General features: G+C 34.9%; 1 protein-coding gene across 9 annotated transcripts in view; it reads right to left on the reverse strand.

Annotated features, from left to right (window-relative positions):
- Nucleotides 1-21,838, reverse strand: part of NCKAP1 (NCK associated protein 1) — a 99,023-nt gene extending 77,185 nt beyond the window's left edge. Inside the window, exons 1-3 of one of the 9 annotated variants that reach the window (XM_081051629.1) lie at nt 21,346-21,707; nt 9,103-9,120; nt 7,953-8,063 (exon numbers count right to left, since the gene is read on the reverse strand). In XM_081051629.1, coding sequence (XP_080907755.1) covers nt 7,953-8,063; nt 9,103-9,120; nt 21,346-21,453 — 237 coding nt within the window. In that variant the 5' untranslated portion in view covers nt 21,454-21,707. Of the gene's footprint in view, nt 1-7,952; nt 8,064-9,102; nt 9,121-21,055; nt 21,228-21,345 lie in introns of those variants that run through there. The other 8 variants (XM_081051628.1, XM_081051624.1, XM_081051634.1 and 5 more) reach the window with 8 other exon arrangements.
- Between the last annotated feature and the right edge of the window lie 383 nt (nt 21,839-22,221).

The following is a 22,221-nucleotide window of genomic DNA, read 5'->3' on the forward strand; positions in this document are numbered from 1 at the left end:
TGCACAGTAAGTCCTCCATGTCATCGATAGGTTCTATGACTTTAAGTGAAACAACGCATAACAAAACCAATTTTACCGTAAGCTAATTGATATAAACAAGAGTTATAAGTTCCTACAGCATCTCATCAGTCTTCTAATAAAATGACATTAAAGGAAATGATGTTATAAAAGGACCTGCTGTAATTCCAGAAAGTCATGATATACCTATGAAACAAATTTAACTGGGAAATAATTCTAGAAGAAAGAATCCATTTGGTTTTAATCCATTTGACTTTAATGTTAAATGAGGTGTGATCAAACGACATGGTGAATGTTTAAATTTTAAAAATTTTATTACAGTTAAGACACACTGCCATTAATCCCCCTCAAAATACTTCCCCTCACTTCAAACACACTATCCCCATCATTCTAGCCACTTTCTTAAGCAGTTCTGGAAGTCCTCTTTTGTGTCTTTAGTTGCGCTGTCATGGCTGCCTCAATATTCTGAATCCTTTTGACTTTGGGGAAGAGCCAGAAGTCGCACGGTGCCAGATTCAGTGAAAGAGGTGCCTGAGGACACACCGTAATGTTTTTATTTGACAGAAATTGCCCTGTACCAGAAACAATGTGTCACACGAAGGCTTTACCGTTGTGATAAAAAAAAAAATACAGTGAATGCTGCTGCTGAGTGCCATCCAACAGAAAGGGAGGGATCTTCAGTACAGGAAGTGGCATGTCGCACCTTAGGAACAGTGTGTGACAAGTTTCAACTTGTTCGGTGAAGTCAGTCAGGTGTGAGCTACAGCTGAGAGCAGGTATGTTTTAAAGTGTGCTGTAAATCATCCTCCATCATGACAATGCTTCGTGTCACATACCGCTTCTGGTATACGGCAATTTCTATCAGATAAAAACATTACCCACCTTATTCACCAGATCTGGCACCATGTGACTTGTGGCTCTTCTCCAAAATCAAAATGATTCAAGACTTCAAGGCAGATACGACAGCACAACTAAAGACACTCATGAAACAGGACTCCCAGAACTGCTTCAGAAAAGTGTGTTCGAAGCAAGGGGCTGTATTTTGAAGGGGATTAATAATAATGTGTCTTTTACTGTAATAAATTTTTTTAAATTTAAACATTCACCATATTGTTTGATCACACCTTGCACATGATATATAAATATAAATATGTAAATAAATATTTATCGATATATTTAAGTAGATAATATTTGGACTTATAAGAAGTATGACAATGGAGTGAACCAATGCAAAGTGAGTACTCAGTTCTTTACTAGTTTTTAATTTTCAGAATCAGCATATAATTCAATCTCAGAACACTTTATGATTATAGAACCAAAAGAAAGCATTAACAAGGTTGATAACATAAAAGTATAAATGGCCAAGGATGAAGGTATAAAAATAGAGAACTATATTATTTAAAGTTTCAAAAGGAAGTAACCAATGATCCAAAAGTATTTACAAAAAAACTATCAAACATTAGAGGATGAGAAGGGCAGGAAACTATCTTTTCTAGTTCATCTTTTCTCTTTACTTTTCTCTTACTCATCTTTTCTAGTAAAGAATAGACATTGTCTAAAGTTGGTAAATCAATATATTTTTTTAAAAAGCATATTCCTTATAGTTCTGGAGGTAACCTTTAGAAGTACTGAAAACAGAAGTTCCCTCTGAGGATATGACTGGAGTGGGAAAGAGTAAGTAGGAGATACTCGTTTTTCATCCTAAATTCTTTTGGACTATTTGATTCACTACCATGTATTCATGTTATTCTGGTAAAAATTAAAAATAAAGGAAAATTTAAACCAGTTTAGGTAAGTCATTAATGCTGATGCAATCTCTGCCAGCACTTGACCTATTTCAAATACTTTTTAAACATATCAGAATAAGGCTTACTTCTATCTTCTAATGAGGGATTCATCCTTCTATTTATTCTGTTTATTCAAGCTTGAATTAAAGACTATTACATGTGAAAAATATTAACTGAATGTTGATACCACCTTTTTAAAATAATATTGACAAGTTAGTTCTTGTTGTATTAAAATTCTTTGAATTTTGGCAACATTTAATTGATCAAGACCAAATACTTCATGATTCCATTAGTCTCTCTCTCTATCGACATATTTACCCACGGCAAAGTACGTCACCAAAACTGATACATTATTTTACTCTTCCTTTTAAAATCAAAGTATTATCTGCTAACCAACTACATCCAAACCAATAAGGAATCAGAGATGAGTGCATGGTCCAGGAAAAGAGAAGTGAGGTAATAGTGAGAAAGATATTAGTTTGGTTTTGTTCTGCTTCCCCTAGTGAAGGCTGGGGTAATGGAGAACAGAAGGAAAGATTGGGAGGCATGAAAAGCAGTTTGTCCCATCGGGAGATACATACCTGAAGGGGCTAAATTCAAGAAACATTATAATATTAAAACTGACAAGCCCAAAATGACCATCTTGATGTTTGATAAAGAATCAAAGGGGTTTCTGAAGGTTCTAATTTACGTATCTCAAGGCAGAGAACACAAAGAGAAACAAAAAAAGGCTAATCATATGTCCAATATTGGATACAGAGTTTGCTATTCAATTTGTGGAGCTGTCAAAAGGGTAGCTGGAATTCAGATCTAGAACATAGAAGACAGAAGACAGTATATTACTTAGTTGAAGCTATGGAAGTAAACATTTTCATACATATAAACTGTGGGAAGTGGGAAAGATTCCTTAAAAACACCCATATTTAAAGGGCAACTAGAAGAAAAGCCAGTGAGATAGACCAAAAAAGTCAGAGATATAAATAACGGCTTCCATTTCTCAAAAGTAATTTATCACACAAATCTGCTAAGTGCTTTAGGAGATACTAAACTGCTTCTTGAGATTGGTATTATCACCATTTTAGATAAGAGCAAAGAGGTCTTAAGATGTTAAATGATTTGCCCCAAATCATTTAGCTAGTAAGTGGAATCATCACATTCTGGTTTATTGATTCCAAAGATCATCTTCTTAACCAACATACTACCATTATAATGGAAGTCATGACAAGACAAAGAATGCCGTCTTAGACACTAACTTAGAACGAGTTTGTTTCCTTATCCCTTTCTTCCAACTCCTAACTGAACCACAGTGCATGTGTCCAGGGCCATCCCTAATATCAACACCCTATCCCCAAAACCCATTTATGTTTTTAACGAGCTAGGACTCATTCTTTTTCCAGATTACTTTAGTAAAGATAGAGATGTGTTTGTGTAGCCGTACTAAAAGTACAGTTATTTTTACCTAATAACATAATAAAGTTTAAATAAAGTGTTGATAAGCTTGGGTCCTGACACAGATTTAAGGCAAAGTCTCAATAAATGAAAGCTAGCTAAGTTCACTTACTCATCAAACATTTATTTAGTGCCTTTTATGTGCCAAGAACTAGTGATAAAATGGTGTTTAAGCCAACTTTACTGCCAATTATAACACTTTCAGAGTTGCTTTATGTTCTTTCCTTGAGTGACCCTGTAAACTATTTAAATAAAAAATACAATTTATTACATAGTATCTTATAACACTGGTCTCCTTGAGAAAGGAGATAACATCTATAACACAGAATATTCCTCTAAATTTGAAAACTTAATTCAATAATGGCCTGTATCTCAATCCAGAATTCTTGTATTACTGTAATGGCACTCTACTCACTAACAACATCTTCATTCTTAGGAAGCTGAGATCTGACTCAACATATATAGGACAGTAATTTATATCATTTTCCTATTAATTTGGGACTCAAATTCAAAATTTTATACTAAAATATGTAATATGCAAATTAAATAAAAATACTTTTGTGTCAGATATTTTTACTGTTTTAAAAAACACAAACTAGCATTTAGATGTAAATACAACATAGGAAGAAAGGGGAGAAAAGTTTTTTAAAATGTGGGGAAAAGTTTCATAAAAGAGGTTTTAACATACACCTAAACATTTCCTTAAAATGCCTTTTCAGATTTCTTGGGTAAAACAATTTTTAACTGTTAATAAAATAATGAGTTTCTACTATTGTCTCTGTCCAGTGAAATAAGAGATTTCCTATATATGCTCATAAGAAACCTATGGGAAACAAATTATAAATCATTTGAGTTACATTTTCAAAAAAATTGAATATATGTTATATGAGGCAGTACAATTAAGTTTGTGAAAAAGCGCTACATGTCTCCTTGCTGAATATCACTGCGGTCACCTTCGAAGTACTCCCCTGGGGAAGCTATGCACTGACACCAGAGTCTAGTCTACCCTTCAAAGCAATTTTGGACTCTTTCTGGAATGGCCATCAGAGCTGTCGTCATATTACTCTTGATGTCCTGAATGTCATCAAAATGTTTTCCTTTCAACAATCCCTTTATCTTTGGGTTAAGAAAGAAGTCATTGGGGACTAGATCAGGGAGTAGGGAGGGTGTTCCAATACTGTTATTTGTTTACTGGCTAAGCATTGTCATGATGCAAGAGCCATGAATTGTTGGTGAAAAGTTCAAGTCGTCTGACTTTTCATACAGCCTTTTCAGCACTTCCAAGTAGCAAACTTGGTTAACATTTGTCCAGTTGGTACAAATTCATAATGAATAATCCCTCTGATATCAAAAAAGGTTAGCAACATTGTTGCCACAAGATCGCAAACTTAATTGTCAGACCTCGTAGATAAATTAGACAATCTCTCAGCTCAGAAATGATTTCCTTAACCTGAAATTAAATGAGAAAATCTAATGTCTATTAAAATACATCACCTGTCACAGACTAGACAGACATTCAATAAGTGTCAGCTATAAATTCATATGAATTTTACTTAATTAGCCTGCTTTGAAGCATGCGGGGCATTGAGATCAACATCAAGACCCAAAAAACAAACCCATTCCATGGCCCAGACTTTCCCTAAATCCAGAATTGAGGGATACAAAAGTTTATAACTGGTCACAAAGATTTAAGACAGACAGTACAAGTGACTCAGCAAAGACTAAAATCATCACTACTGAAGCCATGTTAGGGACCAATCCTGCTTGCTAACTAACTGTCAGTAATGCTCTCCTTTGTTGTATACCAGATACCTATGTGCACACAAGCTTCTAAGGGGATTTAAAAGTATGGGAGTGGGAGCAGTAACCAAAGAAACAATAAAGAACTAACAATTTTTTGGCTACAAAGTAAGATTAGCCTTTTTCTAAGGATCTATTTTTAGAAACTTCAGAAAAAATTTTTGCTGAAATTTTCACTGAAACAATCTTTTTATGAATACCTTTTCAGAAATTGGGGACAAGTGGTGCTTGTATGACATGAATCAACAGTGCTAACCAGTTATTCTCCCTGATCCCTGAGGTAAAAGTAAGCTTGCTCTGTGGCAGATATTTATACAATAACCCAAGACTAGGAATAAAAGGAAAAAAAGCCTACTGTGGTTAACAGTAGCATTTCTTCAGCGTACTATTATATTAGCCAGAAGTCTGCAAGCTATCAATTTCAGATGCTACTGTCAGTCCTAGTCCTTAAATCTCCATTAACTACTTCTGTGGAGTTAAAAAAATAATAAAACTGAACTCCTTATTTCTCATTTCCTAATCCAACCTGGCTAAAAGAATTTTGTTAGGCCCAGATCAAAACTGAAATCACAAAACTTCACAAACACCTAGTACATAGTACTTCAGCAGATAAAAAAACAACAGAATGGCATTTATTATACAGAATAACTGTAAAGGCCAAAGGACGTAACTTAGACTTTGCAAACAAAACAACCAGAGTAAATTCTACAAGTTGTCATAACATTCAACATTGTACAATTGATTTTATAGGTTAAACACAGAATCACCACATGACCCAACAGTTCCACTCCTAGGTATGTGTACCCAAGACAAACAAAAACATGTTCACATAATTTTTACAAAAATGTTCACAGCAGCATTATTCATAATTGACAAAAAAGTAGAAACTACTCAAACATCCATCAACCGATGAATGGATAAATAAAATGTGACATACCCACAATGGAATATTTTTGGCGAAAAAGAAATAAAGTACTGATACATGTTACAACTTGGATAAACCCTGAAAACTTCATGCTAAGTGAAAGAAGACAGTCACAAAAGACTACCATGTTATACTATGATTCTATTTACATGAAGCTCCAGAATAGGCTTTCAGACAGAAAGTAGATTTGTATTTAAATGCCTAGGACTGGGGGGTTGGCAGGAGTGACTGCTAATGATTCCAAGGTTTCTTTCAGGGATGATGAAAATGTTCTAAAACTGATTGAGTGTGGTACTGCATGCACAATTCTAAGGCTGTACTAAAAACCACTAAAATGTACACTTTAAATGGGTAAACTGTTATGATATGTATCTCACTAAAGCTGTTATTTTAAAAAAATCAATTCTGTAGAGCAAAAATGGAGAAGTAAGACTATTGAAAAGCAAACAAACCAACCAGCATTATTAACAATTTGCTCAGCAATTCAGGAACAGTAAAAATTCCTAATTTACTCTTTAAACAAAGTTTTACTGTTATGAAAGTGATTATACATTTAATCAGATCTTGTTAATTTTCTAACAAAAGACCTCGTATTCAGGAATTATTCTCTCGTGGAAACTAACACACATACATATATATAAATTAATCTTAAAAGGTTCTCCAAAGAGCTTATATCAGACATTTTATGAGCTGTGAGAAAAAAAGGTGTACTATATGTAATTAAGCGTGCTACAGATTTTCATTATAAAGTCTCTCATTCAGACTAAGAATATAATCTCTCAGATAAATTAGCTATATCAATGTCAATAACTAAAAGAGTTCTCCACACAAATAACGGTGTTCTTAAAAAGCATATGCTCTGAATCATCCATTTGTAATCAGGAATAATTAAGATACCTTAATATATTAATTATAAAACAATGCTCTATGAAGCAAAGAGACACCTTTATTAACCTTTACTGAAACAAAAAAATACAATACTCAAAAAAATGTAAAAAGCACTTTACCAGACTTCTTTTATTAATTCAGACTGGTATTTTCCCTCTGTATTAAAATATTTTAAAGTAAAAGTGATATCAACAGTATAACTATAAATCTTCAATGAACATACATGATCTGAGGAAACCAAAAGATGACAAAATATTTTTTAAACAGAGCTTCTTAAAAGTAGGGAAATCATACATAAGAGGAAATTTCTAGACTAAGTTTTTTACGTAAAGAAAAAAAGATAGCAAGAATTACAATATGAGCTATCAAAAAATAAAGTAAAAAGACATGCAGGACAATTTCAAGTCAATAAAATCTATGTGAAAAAGCTATGGTAGGTGAAAAATAACTCTAATTTTCTAAAATTAGTTATTCATAGAAGTTATAATAAAGAACTATTGAAAGATGTAAACATATCAGGAAGACTTTGAATATGACTATATTTCAACATACTAAGAAAAACTTTCCCATCTGAGAAAATACGGGATAATAAAGACCTTAAAAGCATCACCTTCCTTTATCATTTAATTTTCAAAAATGTTTTTCACAATTATAAAAATACTAAAGAAACAAATATATTTTAAAACTAAACCTAATTACTAAAAACAATAGAAGCTCTGAAGACACTAACTTCAAAATAGTTAATTAAGTTTATGACTATATGAAAAAAATTCCCTAACTAGTCATACAAACATTTGGAACATTTACATATCTAGTACCTTACTCTCTGTTGCAACTTGAAAGGAAAGAAGTGTATAAGAAATTAAGATCTTATTTTGTATATAATAAAATGGCAATGTAGTTCAGTGTCATTTTTTCCAGTGTCAAAGGTTAAGAACAGCGTCTTTGAAAGCCCTTAATCAATGTATGTAACTTACATATCAAAAACAAAGAATTAGATAAATAAGAGCTACTTTTAAGCATTATACTATTACTTTACCTACAGATGACTAAAATCAAGTAATACAAAAATTTAGATGACTTACATTGTTGTTGCGGGTTTCTACAGCAGGGAACTTTCTGACTATGAATTTCACAGCAGATTCCAGGTTTTTGTCAATAAGGTAGGATGGTTTTGCCTTGGGGTCTCCACATGCCTATAAAACAATAGTGATAAAAAAAAAGTGAAATGCATCCTTCTTCTAAAACCAGAAATAACAGCAAATCTGTAATCAGAATTTAGAGAGGTATTTATTGTTTTTGGTGAGCAGGTGATAAAATGAATAGGCAAAGTGCAGGGGTTGTCACAGCTGAAATATGCAATGGGAGACAGTACAGAGATGTTCTTCTACTGAAAAAAATGCATGGAAAGTTTCAAAGCAGTTAGCGCAGAACAGCAGTGAAGGAAAAAGCTCAAACCTAAAAGAAAAAAAAAAGGAAAAGAAAAAAAATTCTTGGTTTGAGGTAGGATTGTATTCATCTGAAGCTAACATTACAAAACTAAATTCTCAGTAAAGTACTGGAAATGTTTCTTTCTAGTGTTATAAAATAAAAGCTTATGTTTACATGTCTTTTCCAAAATGTTTTCCTCATTCACCTTAAGCATTTTAATACAAGAGTTCAAAAGAACCAGAAGCTGCTAAAATTGTCTTTATGGTACTAAAGTGTGTTGCCTGTTCCTCTTGCACCTCTGAGTTACAACAGTGTCTTCCATCATACCAGCAGCACTTCAAACAATGAATCTACATCTGTTCTATATCTCATTAGCGCAGAACAAATGGAAATGTTTCCATTTTGACCATATCAGCAGTACAGCATTCCCTGTAGTAAACTGTAGAGCATTACATAAATGTAAGGTATTATTATTAGAAAGAACTTTTTATCTGAACTATCAGCAATACAGAATATAATCTTCAATACTCCTCACTTTCATTATGTGACATTTAATTAACTGCTTGCTAGGGAATTACTAAAATTGTAACATTCCTATTTAACTTTTTATTGCATTTAAAAAGATTGTATCCTCTGAAAATTTTTATTTCTCTACTATGTATGAGGAAATACAGTACTGCAATTTAATGTTTTTTCATTATTTACTATGGCTATGTTGTGAATTGCAGAAAGAGAAGTTATGAAACATGAAACTGATCTGAAAGCGGGCAAGCGGGCAGAGGGAAGGTGAAAAGCTTTGCAAACCTTCCAAACTTGTCCTTGCTGGGGAAGCATTGTAATAAAAAGAGAGAAAATTACGTGTCAACAATGATTGTCAAACTATGACATACGTTTCAGTAGAGAAATTATGCACTGCAGACTATGAATAACAAAACAAGATTAGAACTACATGGTGCTACAATTGTAAAGGTATTCTAAGTAGCGAGTTGTAGTATACAATATTATAGAGTTTATACTGTTCATATTTAAATACTATTGTGTAAGTGTACAACCATGTCAGTTTCTTGGTGCTCTTTCTAAATAAACTTAAAATAATACTAGAAAGAAAAATAAAGACTACATGCAACTATAAAAATAGGAGCAAAACCATCAGTGAAATTTTACATACCTTAAAAAGAAACGGTAGCCAAGAATAAGAATAAATCGTTATTGGAAGACTTGCACTTCAGCTCAAATTGCAACTATTTTTTAAGTATCACCTAACTTCCTTCCAAGCCAAAGTATAAAAATCAATGCAAACATTCCTGTATTTTCCAAATGGATACAGGAATGCAATGAGACTATTGTTAATTCGCACACATAAGTAGATACAATAAAATTAACTTTAAGAAATGTAGAATTTCGGAATCTTTAATCACACTGATACAAGGCTATTATGTAAATTGCATTTCAACACCATAAATGTTAAAATTTATGACTTTTCCTCAGAATAGACTATTATTGTTTAATATATCATTTCTTATAAATTAATCTGCCAGTTAATCTACTTCCCCCAAAATATTACACTATAAACTAAGAATAACAACCACATAACTAAGAACTTGTTCCAATAAAAATAGCTACACATTAGCATTTCTTTGTATCAATAATATAATGAAAATCAAGTTTCATAAACACACCTGAGGTAGTGCAGAATCCTAAAGTGATTCCAAATTATGTTCAGTTTTTTAACATGTATTATCTTTCACATTATAATTATTAAAAAGTTCAGCTATCCAGTCTAACAATATTAGTGATTATCAAATAATAAAAATATGCTAGGCTATCATACCCATGATCACAAATTTTACTGTGTAAGAATTTAATCGAGTAACTATATACATATATATAAAATATGGGCAGCTCTTCCTTCTTATATTGAAAACAAAAAATGGAATTTCATTTCAATGGAAAAATAAATGGCTGTATAATCTCTTTGTAATTGATTTACCTTTTCCCACACTGCTCAGTGAGCCATATCTAAATATACTACATTGGGAGGCAGTATGCCATAAAGGTTAGGAACAGACTCTGGAATAAGATAGACTGGGTTTCAATTTTCACCACCTATTAGCCATGGGATCTTAAATATATTACATAACATCTAGTCTCAGTTTCTTCATGTGGAAATGGAGAAATTTGTACTTACCTCATAGGATCATTATGAGGATTAGAAAAGAGATAAATAACGTACAGGATTTGGCAAAAGGACTGGCACATAAGTGCCTTAAAATGTAGCTGTTAATAACAGCAATAACTACCCAAATAAAAGTCTCATATGAAGAATAATCACAGAAGTCTTTATCATAGTATACAGAACAAACAATTCCCTCTCCCAATCACATATTTCCTTCATTTACCCTAAGTTTAAACACTCCAAATTTGTTGTACCTAGTAGTTGAGAACATGAGTTCTAAGACAGGTTGTCCATTTTCACATCCTGGCTCAATCACTTCTTATCTGTGTAACCATAAGCAAGTGATTGTACTTCTCCGTGCCTCAGTTTCTTCATCTGTTAAATAGTTGATAATTACAATCTACCCTAAAAAGTTTCTAGGCCCATTACATAAGAGTGTGTGCGCACATGTGTGCAGAATTTACACGGAGTTTTGGCATACCATGAGCACTCAAAAAATACTAATAAAAATACACAGATCATAGACACTATACAGAAGTAGTAAGCCCCATTTTTTGTTTTCTGAAATCAACCTACTTGATTTATTACAAAAGAGACACTTGTGTGCAGAATACTGAGGCAAAAAAGAAAAAGTACAAGAAAAAAATGACCTGACTAAAAGCTAACATCTAGGTAAATATATCTTGTCAAAGAGCCATACTTAAAAATTCAGTTAAGGATTTCCTACTATACGAAACCAGTATATAGCAAAATTCCCACTAAATAGATTAATACAGATTATTCTTCTTCCCCACCTTAACTCAAGAAATTTCACTCTGAGGACACTGAGGACAATGAAATCGTTAAGATAAACCTGTATTTAAGAATACAGCCTGTAGTTAGTACACCTGAAAGCCTACCTCATCCTGTTACAGCTATATTATACAAAATTAATCTTTCACTCTTAAAAATATCACCCTGTGAAGTACCACATTTAAGAAAATGATATGTACTACCATATTGAGCTGTCAATGCATTTTAGAGTAAGACAGTATGGTTCAGAAAGGCTTTCCAAAGACTGAATCAAAAGGTTTAACAAATTACCAATTATTAATAAATAAAACTTGAGTACTTCTACCCTCCCTATCCCACCTCCTCCAAAATAGAAAAGGTGAGTACAGGACGAAATTGCACCTAAATACTTGAATCTTACAGCCCTACTAAAAAATTTTTTTTCACATAATTGGCTAAAAGGGCTACTTCACCAGACAAAAAGGAAATTACATCTAAACCACAAAATTAAAAAAAAAAATACCTCTACCCCAAAATCTTGTATATAGTTTATCTTGACTCAGCATGACTTCATAATACATAAAATAGGGTAATTTAAAATTCTAGAAGATCTACAACAAATTTAAATATACTTAAATTTCCAGTTCTCAGAATTGGAAAAACTTTATTTTCAAAAAATATTCCAATCATCTTTAAATTCAATAGTTACGACTATTTAATGTGACAGATAAAATTATACTAGTATTAAGGGAAATACTTAAATGTAATAAGAACTCTGACTCTGATTCAAGTAGATGACAACCTGTATGCCCTTAGGCATGAGCCTCAGTTCTCTGATCCATAACGAGGATACTACTACTACCTACTTAATCAGGTAGATTGGTTCAATTTTTAAAAGACAAAATGCACATAAAGTGCTTATTCCAGTACCTGGCACGTAAGTTCTTAATAAATAAGTTATAAATAATTATCTTCTATTTTTTAAAATAAAACTTTTCAAAACACATGGATATCTACAGCGAGTTCCCAATTATAAAAATAAGATTTCCATCTAACCAATTCTAGGCCAGTATTGTAAATGCAACATCTCCATTTTTTCACAAAATACAAATATAATGTTATTACTAAAAATAATGAACAAAGATATTTCAGAAAACCACATAATATTTTATTCAGGCCACAAAATAAATGCCTTTGACTAAAAACCTCAAGACCGGTCTGTATGTGATTTTAAAACAAATCTGCCAACCTATTACCAAAACCCCTTCCTAAGTCCTCTCCCCAGGCTGTCACAACAGAGTTTACACAGTTAATGTTACATATTTTTTCAATAACTTACCATTATGTTTTTTAAAAAATCAAATATATAGTCCTCTATCCACTTGTTAAGAAATTAAGCTACAATCAAGAAAAAAAGTAATAGAGACTAAGAATTGGGAATAAAAAGAGCATTTACTGGGCATCTGCTGTGTGCAAAACATCTAGGCTTTAGAAATTATCTAAACCTTCACTAAACAAAGGAAAGGAGCTTGAGAAGTTAAGCAACTTGCTCAAGGTTTTTCAACTACTATTGGTGAGTACCCAAAGATTCCAAAGCACTAAAATTATATGCTCAAAAAAAAAAAAAAAAGCATGAAAATATGCTCCATTCTTTCAGTATCTCAGCTGTTCGAAACTTTAGGGTAATTGCTATCAAGAGAAAAATATAAGTTCATTCAGTTTTATTTTTTAAGTCCTACTCTAACTCAGCGGTAATACGTATTCTTTTACCAAAACAGATATTTTGTAGAAAACATTTTTATGTAGAACAAAATGGTATTTTTAAAAACAAAAACTTAATTGAAAAAAACATAAAACAAAATCCCAGGGATCAGAGTGAGAATGCTGTCTGTAAGAGTACAGAAAAGAAACAGCCTCATCTGAATCATATCAGGGAAGAGGAGAAAAATACAAACGGTGACTAATTTAGGCTAGAAAAAGGGATTTCATTTTTACTCAATAAATAAACAGCATAGATTTTTAAGCAGGCTTTGCAAAATTGAAGGCATAAAGGAACTAAGATTCTGACTCTTCAACAAACTGAAATTAATGCCTAGAGTAAGAATGGACATCACTTAAGATCATGGACTGTAAAGGCAACTTACCTATCATTCTTTTATTTTCTAATTTTAAAAATAATGAAAACACAGTGTGAATATTTTCAATAAATATTGGAAAGTCTATCAAGAGCAAAACAAGCCTCGAATTCCGGTATTAGTGATTAATTTTCCAATTCTTTTTCTCATGTGTATTACCTACGTTTTGGCCAACCAATCTGCTTCGAACTTCCCTTCTTCCCCCTCAAGCTTGGGTAGGTGATAAAAAAGAAACAAGAAAAGCAGTAATCCATGGTTACAGTTTAGATCGGAAAGTATAGTAAAATGTATGTAATTTTATCAATATGTACCTCTTAATTAGAGCCAATAACAGATTTAAAAATATATAAATTGAGGTTATTGTATTTTAAACACAAGTTGTGGGAAAAATCATGAACTTAAGAAATATTCTAACCCATTATATATTTCAAAATACATTAAAAATTTTAATGATTCAAATGAGTTACTAATTAGTATTCAATTCACAAGAAAATGTCCCTGTCACCCTCAAACATCTTTCAGCTTCTGATATACAGAAATACCTGTTTATAAAACAAATGTTCTGTTAATAGTTTCTAAAAAGTGTTACATGGGGTCCTATTTTTACTGTTCTAAAAAAGCTGCTCTTTGAAGAACTACTGAAGAATATACTTCTGAAATACAAAGTTATTTTGCATTAGCAGTAAGTAGATATCAAACTATGATATCAAGTAATAAAAAGGAATAGTTAAGAAATGTTTCCTACAGATGGTCTGGAGCTAGATTTACTAGGAAAAAAATGAACTTCTTAAAAGTGTCCCGTTTCAGGCCGGCCCGGTGGCTCAGGCGGTTGGAGCTCCGTGCTGCTAAAGCCTAAGGCTGCCGGTTAAATTCCCACATGGGCTAGTGGGCTTTCAACCACAAGGTTGCCAGTTGGACACCTCCACTCCTGCAAGGGATGTGGGCAGCGCCCCCTGCAACTAACAAAGGAAACTGGACCTGGAGCTGAACGGCACCTTCCACAACTGGGATTGAAAGGACAACAACTTGACTTGGAAAAAGTCCTCGAAGCACACACTGTTCCCCAATAGAGTCCTGTTCCCCTTCCCCAATAAAATCTTTAAAAAAAAAAAAGTGTCCTGTTTTAAGCCCTAGGAACATTAGCTAATATTTCTTCACTTCTTACTCTTGTGCCAGGCACTGAACTAGCACTTCATATAAATTAACTCATTTAATTCTCAACCTCACATGGTTAATTCAAGAGTATTCCACAAATGTGGAATACCTATTTAAGAGTGCAGAATTAGTAACATGGCTTAGAAAACCAAAAAAATATATGCAACTTGGAGCAACAGAAGCGGAGAGCAAGTACCTTGTACGATGGTTTTGCTAATAGAGAGCCTATGTGCAGCCTAGCATTCCAGAAATTTAGTTACACCACAGAAAATAAATCACTACAGTAAACAACTATCAGAGAAAGAAATCAGAAGTATTAAGAACTTTACTTAATGATTCGTAACATCAGAACTACGTCTGGGGCTTTTTCTTATTCAGTAAGCTTGGGTCAAGATCCAGATGTATGTATTTCTAAAAACTTTCCAAAATTACATTGTTTCCCTGGCTAGAAACGATTGGTCTCAATTTATAAAGAAACTATAACCCAGAAAGATTAAATAACTTTCCAAAAAAACAAACAAAAAAACCACAGAGCTTTATCTAGAATCTAAGCTTTCTCAACCCAAGAATATATGGAAAATGATAAGTTTAGAGGATTTATGCCAGCAAAGAGGACATTAGACACTACTTGGGTAACTGATAACCTTACGTATTTCATAGCTTTATACATGCTACTGAACAAAAGTTTTAGAATCCCAAGTAATCCTAAATACTCCTTGTTGTTGCCTGGCTGAATTTTCTATTCAGATTTCAAAACCAACACAAACACAATTATCTTTTCCTCTCATCTCCCTGACACTGTAATCTTTAACTCCCTTCTCAAGCCTACCACAATCACACTTACTCATTGTATTTTAGTTAAATATCTATACATCATTCTCACCTACCAAGATACGGATTTCTTGGCAATGGAGACTGCATCTTAATTTATGTTTCCTCAATCTCCAGGAAGACATTCAATAAATGACGAATAAATGAATGAATGAAAAGGAAACCCTCAATTTTTGGAACTAACTACAAGAACAGCTCATATAACTTATAAAATAGATTTAAAGATACACAATTATTACTCTTAAATATTTACAATAATCAACCATGCAATAAGAAAGTATTTTCCGGTACGGCTCTTTTACTTAATACAAGAGCTTCCTTTGAAATTGGCACATGTACACCTTATTTACAAACTAACATTCAAGAGCTTATGAAATTTGCTAACTTATTTAAAACATTTCAGTACAATTATTATTTGAAGAAATGATTATTTTCTCACCACTGTCAAATTAAGTAAACAATTTACCAAAATCTAAATATACCACTGCAGATTCCTAATAGGATCAAAATTAACATCTTACTGCATTTACTAATAAAGGCAATATTAAAAACAGTCAACAAAAAAAAAAAAACACATCCTAAGACTAGAAAGGAGTATACTAATTTTGCAAGGTCCAAGGCAGAAAGAAACAAACTTACTGGGCATGTTTCTTAATTGTATTTCTTATATTTCATGTTACAGGGTTTTTCAATGTGAAAATGTTACCATTTGATTTTAGAAATCAAAATGTAAAATGAAAAAGTATATCTGAAATTTCAAAATTGAAAACAAAGTATCTTTAAGTGAAGAAATGATTGCATGTGTCCTTAAAATTAAGGAAGATAAATGCTATTTCATTATTTCTTTTAGAATGCACCTTCCTTTATGCTTCATCTGTACTCTTCCCCCAGTTTGAGCAAAATTTCCTGTTTATCATTTTTAGTATTTCTTGTATGGTTAGTCCTTTCAGTTTGTATATTTTAATATGTCAGGGACTAAATTTTAGGAATAATCAAAACAGGAAAAATGTATAAACATGAAAAGTAAATACAAAATATATTTCCCCCAATTTTTTTTAATTACATTTTAAAATTCCTAATTCTAAACTATTTCTCATTTTAATACATTACGAGACTTAATAGAACTCTCCATTAAAAATTACTCTGGTATATTGATAGTATGATCTTAATGGTCCTTTTATACAAATCCATACAAAAATAGTCTACAGTAAAGAGGAAAGTTATATCTGTAATATAATTATATTTCTTTAGGTTATTGTATTCAAAATCTAATTATATCTACCACAAATATTACACTAATGACTATTAATCTAATGGCAAAAATAATGAAAATTAAGAGCCCAGACTCAGTGGTCCACAAAGAGGTGCCAATCCAAATTCTTATTTTTCTAGAGTAAGAATTGGGCAAATTACTTAACCTCTTCATCTATAAAATAGGTACCTACATCAGATTTAAGGACAATTAAATGAAAAAAATACCAAACAGTATATACTAAGGTCTCAAATGGCAGCTGGCATTACTTTTATTATACGTTATTTTTATTGGACAATAAAGAGATGAAACTACTTTTTTTCTTTTTTATTACTAGTTTCAGGTGTACAAAACATAGTGATTAGACATTTACACAACTCACAAAGTGATAACCCCAATAAGTCTACTGTGCATCTTACTCCAGATATAGCTGTTACAATACCAGCGACTATTATTCCCTATGCTGTACATCTCGTGACTATTTTCTATTTTTTTTAATTATAGTTGCCATTCAATATTATTTTATATTAGTTTCAGGTGAGATGAAACTATTTAATTCTAGTAACATAAAACGTACATTCTACTAAACCTGACCCAAAATTATTGTAGTAATCTTACTTAATACTAACACTGCTGGTAAATTATCAAACAAGAATATGAATTAGATTGTCAATCATACTACCCAATAAGGACAAGGACAACTTTTAACACTGACAAACTTTTTCATTTGGGCCTCATTTTTAACATATTGGATACAGCTAGCTAAGTATGTCCATTCCTTTAATTTTCTTAAAATGTAAGTGTACAAGCAATATTAGGACCCCAGTTTCATTTATATGTAAACTGTACTATGCTGCTTCAATTTTATTTTTGTAAAGAAACTAATTTAATCATAATAGAAACTATGCGTGCACATATGAGTATGTTACCATTTGTATAGAAATGGATATAAGTATATACAGCTTATTTTTTTAAGTGAGAGATGAGCAGGCAGAGAAATTTGCAAGCCATACACACTTTTTGTTATGTTTGAGTTTTTGAAAACATGTATTCCTTTTGTAATTATTAAAAATTTTTAGTATTTGTTATTTAACAATTCCACAAAGGAAATACAAGAAGGATAGGATAATACACCACTGTCACTTCAAAAAACATAATTTTTTCCTAAGTATTGTTCAGTGGTCTTTATCTCCTTAGCCTACCATCTAGCAAATCAAGAATTACCAAATCCTTTTTACAAGCAGCTTCCTTGAAAAATAGTTAGAAACAGGTTTGTTGTTTAAAAAATACTATGTATTATTTAAATTCAGATTTATGGAGATGTAATGTTTTATTCTTAACATGTTTAAGTCTCTCGATAATGAAACCTCAGTGGGAGAAAAAAAACCTTATGTAATAATTTATTAGTCTAGAACATGCCACAATACGATCTTTAGAACATGCTTCTGTTCCTGATTGACCAATAGAGAAATTAACATCCACAATGAAGAGACACAGAACAGTGAAAGGGAGGACTGAAGTTGGCTCCCCTCTTCCTTCACTTGGCACTGCACTCTTCACATATATCTTATTTTCCCTCCATTCCATAAGCAGATAGTAGCTGAAGACTTAATTTTACAATGCTATTCTATTGTTTTCCTCATGAAGTAAATTTATCCAAAATCATAGGAAAAGGGGCTGCAGAGGAGAAAATATTCCTCTAATTTAAAAAAAGAGTAAAAGGTAAAAGTGTATTGAAATCTGCAAAAATATTCCATTAAAAAAAAGTTTGGGTGGGTCTCTTCTGTTGAAGCAGTAATTTAACAAGAGGAAAAATATGCAAGTATTAACTGAGGTCAGTAAAATATTTTTCATTGTGTATGCTCACTGAAATATTTCCATTACCGACTTCCAGTTGAAATAGAGCATTCAGATCTGATAGACAATCTAATATATACATGCATTAATAAAAATGTGGTTAACTGATTGGCAGACACGTATTATATGGTGGAAGGGTCTTTGTTTTTTTAACTATAAGAGACTAAGATTGAAAAGATTATGTGGTTTATACTGTCATAAAAATGCAGACAGCATGAACCTTACAAACACATGGTGAACAGATCTTACTCATTTTTTCGGGCAAGATTTTTGAACAAATGTTTCAATTCCTAGCCAGTCGGGAAGATATGCCAGTATTATAGACACCTCTACAGAGGCTGAAAGAGTCAAATCTGGTGTATTTGTATGCAAAATTACACAAGAAAGAGCAAACCAAAAACTATTATTATTAAAAGTACATAGTATATATTGGGGCGGCCAGTTGGTTAGAGCACGTGCGCGCGATGCTTTGAACAAGGTTGCCGGTTTGATCCCCACATGGGCTACTGTGAGCTGCGCCCTCCACAACTAGATTGAAACTACTTGACTTGGAGCTGATGGGTCCTGGAAAAACACACTAAAACAAAACAAAACAAAACTACATATGTAAATATATATATTATGCTATATATGTTTAAATATATATTGTATATAACTATATATATAACTATAACTATACACACACACACACACACATCTATAGTATCTGTTTCAACAAGGCCTAACTGAAGGCCATGAGAACCAGGTAAGGTCCAAAGTACTATAAATTCAAAAACATATGACTGTCCCTGCCCAGAGGGCATTCAAAATCAGGCAAGATAGACAAAATATTTCTCAACAAACTATAAATATGTGTTAAATGCTGAAACATAACATTTCAATAACTCAAAATATTTGACTCTTGGATATAATGGTTATATTCATTTTAATTTTACTAGTTCAACAATATAAGAGCTTGAAGTTTCTCAAAACAGGAAGTGAACATATATACGCTTTTGAGAAAAGCAGTGAACTGGAATTATAAGAATTCAAATGCTTACAATTTAGTTTAGTATTATTTATTTATGAAGGTGGAATATGTAAAGTTTGATTGTATTTATACCATAAAAATGTTTAATGAATGCTTAAAAAGATATCTTGCCCAAATACTCAAATCACTTTTGATGTTACTCTCACTTCCTCTTCTAGAAACCATCATAACCATTTCCTTTAACCACAATACCACAGGTCTAGTAACTTTTAGTAATGTTTGAATTTCCACGAATGTTAGAGGGTAATCTCACAAAAAAAGTTCAGGTCAATGCAACCTATAAGTAACACTATCCAAAACGAAATTATTCCCAACCAACATAAATTTATAACTAAGGCTCTTTGGTAAAAGCAGAAGGCTTCTTTGTAATGACACTGAGCTCCTGCCACATAAAATGTAACAAACTGAAGGGGCACGTTGCAGTTACTCTCCAGAATTCACTGGATTTAGGTTCAAATCTGGCATTCAGGTGAGCCACCTGAACATACCTATCCTTATATAGGATTTATTACTCTTAAACCAAGACAGTATTCTCCTTTAGAATTACCACGTCTGCATCAAATTGTTAAAATAAATCAGTTTTATACTTAAACTCCATGATATAAATTTCAAAAACATATTCTTACTTCAGCAGCCCTAATTTACAAACACAGTAATTCTACAGCTATGGTTAAACTAAAAGAAAATAGTCATGCTAGATTAAAAAGCCAACAAAAATAATTGTGAAGCTACGACATCAAATACATACTGGAAACTAAGGATGTCTATTGTACCCAAAAACCTCCTTAATTTTCACTTTATCAAATTCTTTAAAACTATCTACACAAAAAGGAAAAAAGGTTTTGGTTGTTTCCTCCTAATATAAATTAATATGTTGTTCTATCTTTACATCTGTTTTTCTTAACTCCAATTCAACCTTCCATTCCTTAATCTGCTGAATCCATGGAAAGACTTTCAATAGGCCTGTTAGTCCATTATAACCATTCAAATTCTCAGAATATACTATGAATCAGCGGTAATGGCAACATAGTTACAGGTTTTCATTTGTACGGACCCCGAACTTGGAGACGTGCTGTTTTGGTACGATGAGACAGGGTTGAGAAAATTAAGATGAGCAGAAGAACAGAGGGAAGGGAGAGAAGGTTGTTATTCCTGTTCTAGTGACTCACAGCCCACAAGTATTTCGGAAGAAAACTGGTTCCACCCTCACTTCCCACTGCTTTCCACCTTCAAAATGAACCACCTTCAAAATGAAACAAGCAAATCCTCACCACGCTCTCACATGGCTTTTACTTAGCCACCTACAACACAGCGGCGAAGGGAAGACGAGGCGGACGGAGTTCACCCCGATGAGCCATTCCCTTCCCACATTCCCACACTTAGACATCCAAAAATTGGGGGGGAGGGAGGGAAATGCCACCGTCTCCGCCAGATCGCCACCTTTCTACCTCAGTCAGGTAACACCCAGCGCCCCCCTCCAACCTCGCCCACCCACCAGCCTCCCTTTCCTGATGACCCCATTCCGGGGGGAGGGCAGCGGCGCCCCTCACCCCGTGCGAAGCGCGGCCGGATCCCGACGCCGGGAGCCGGGAAATGGCTTCTCCCTGCCTCCGGCCGGCCCGCGAACCACCGGGGAGGCGCCCGGGGCCCCGCAGTAGGCCGCGGCGCATCCCGCCGACTCCGGGCCGGGCCCGAGGCCGCGACGCCGAGATTTCGGCCCCGGGCGCCGCCCGCCGCCCCCACCCCCGAGCCTCCCTCGCTGTCCCTCCCGCCCCCGCCCCCGCCCGCCGCCCCCGCCGCCCCCGCCGCCCCCGCCGCGGCCTCGCCAGCCGGTGCGCACCTTCTTGATGTTGTAGAGGCGGGTGAGCATGCCGATGCCCCGGTCGTTGAGGATGGTGAGCTTCTCCGCCAGCTTCTGCTGACTGGGCTGCAGCACCGAGCGCGACATGATGGTGCTGGTGGTGCCGCCGCCGCCGCCGGCCTCCTCGCGCCCAGTCACCGGCCCGCGGCCGCCGCAACCTCTCTCGGGCCTCCTCCCCTCCCACCCGCGACCTAAGCCTCAGGGGAGCGCGCCCATGGCCCTTGCGCCCCAATTCCGCTCCAGTGACAGAGCGAGCCGCGGCGGACGCCTAGGGGTCCCTTCCCCGCAGCAGCCCGCGCCCCGGCAGCCTCCTGCCTTCCGCCCGCCGCCCTTCCGTCCCCACCCCCGGCGCTCTCCGCCCCAGCCCCCACCGAGCCGCCTTCCCTGTCTCCTCCACTAGGTGTGGCGGCGGCGGCGGCGGCGGCGGCTGCGTCTCGGGCGGCTGAGAACGAGGCCGCTTCCCGCAGCCCGGGACGAGCGCTCGGTCACCTGATCGCCGCGCCGGCGCCCCCGCGAGGCCGGACCGGGAACTGATCCTGAGGGGCCCTCGTCCGCCCCGCCCGCCTGGCTGCGCTGCGCCGCTGCTCGGGACCGCGCGCGGGTCTGCGAGCGGCCGGGGCCGTCCGCTGCGCGGGACCTGGGAGTGCTAAGCCGGGATCGAGCAGGGTCACGTTTCTACGCTCGTCCCAGTTCGCCCCACACCCCTTTCCTTCAAGTTTCCAAAAGTTGCCTTTCCGCACCACCTCCCTAAAGAAAGCAGCAGAAGCCTAGGGGGCGGGAGGGAGGAGGTGCGGGTTTCAGGAGAGCTCCGCCGGAGAGTGGGCTGGCGGCTCCGAGCTCTATTTCCTCCCTCTG

This window comes from Rhinolophus hipposideros, assembly GCF_964194185.1.
Source record: "Rhinolophus hipposideros genome assembly, chromosome: 6".
Classification (NCBI taxonomy): Eukaryota; Metazoa; Chordata; class Mammalia; order Chiroptera; family Rhinolophidae; genus Rhinolophus; species Rhinolophus hipposideros.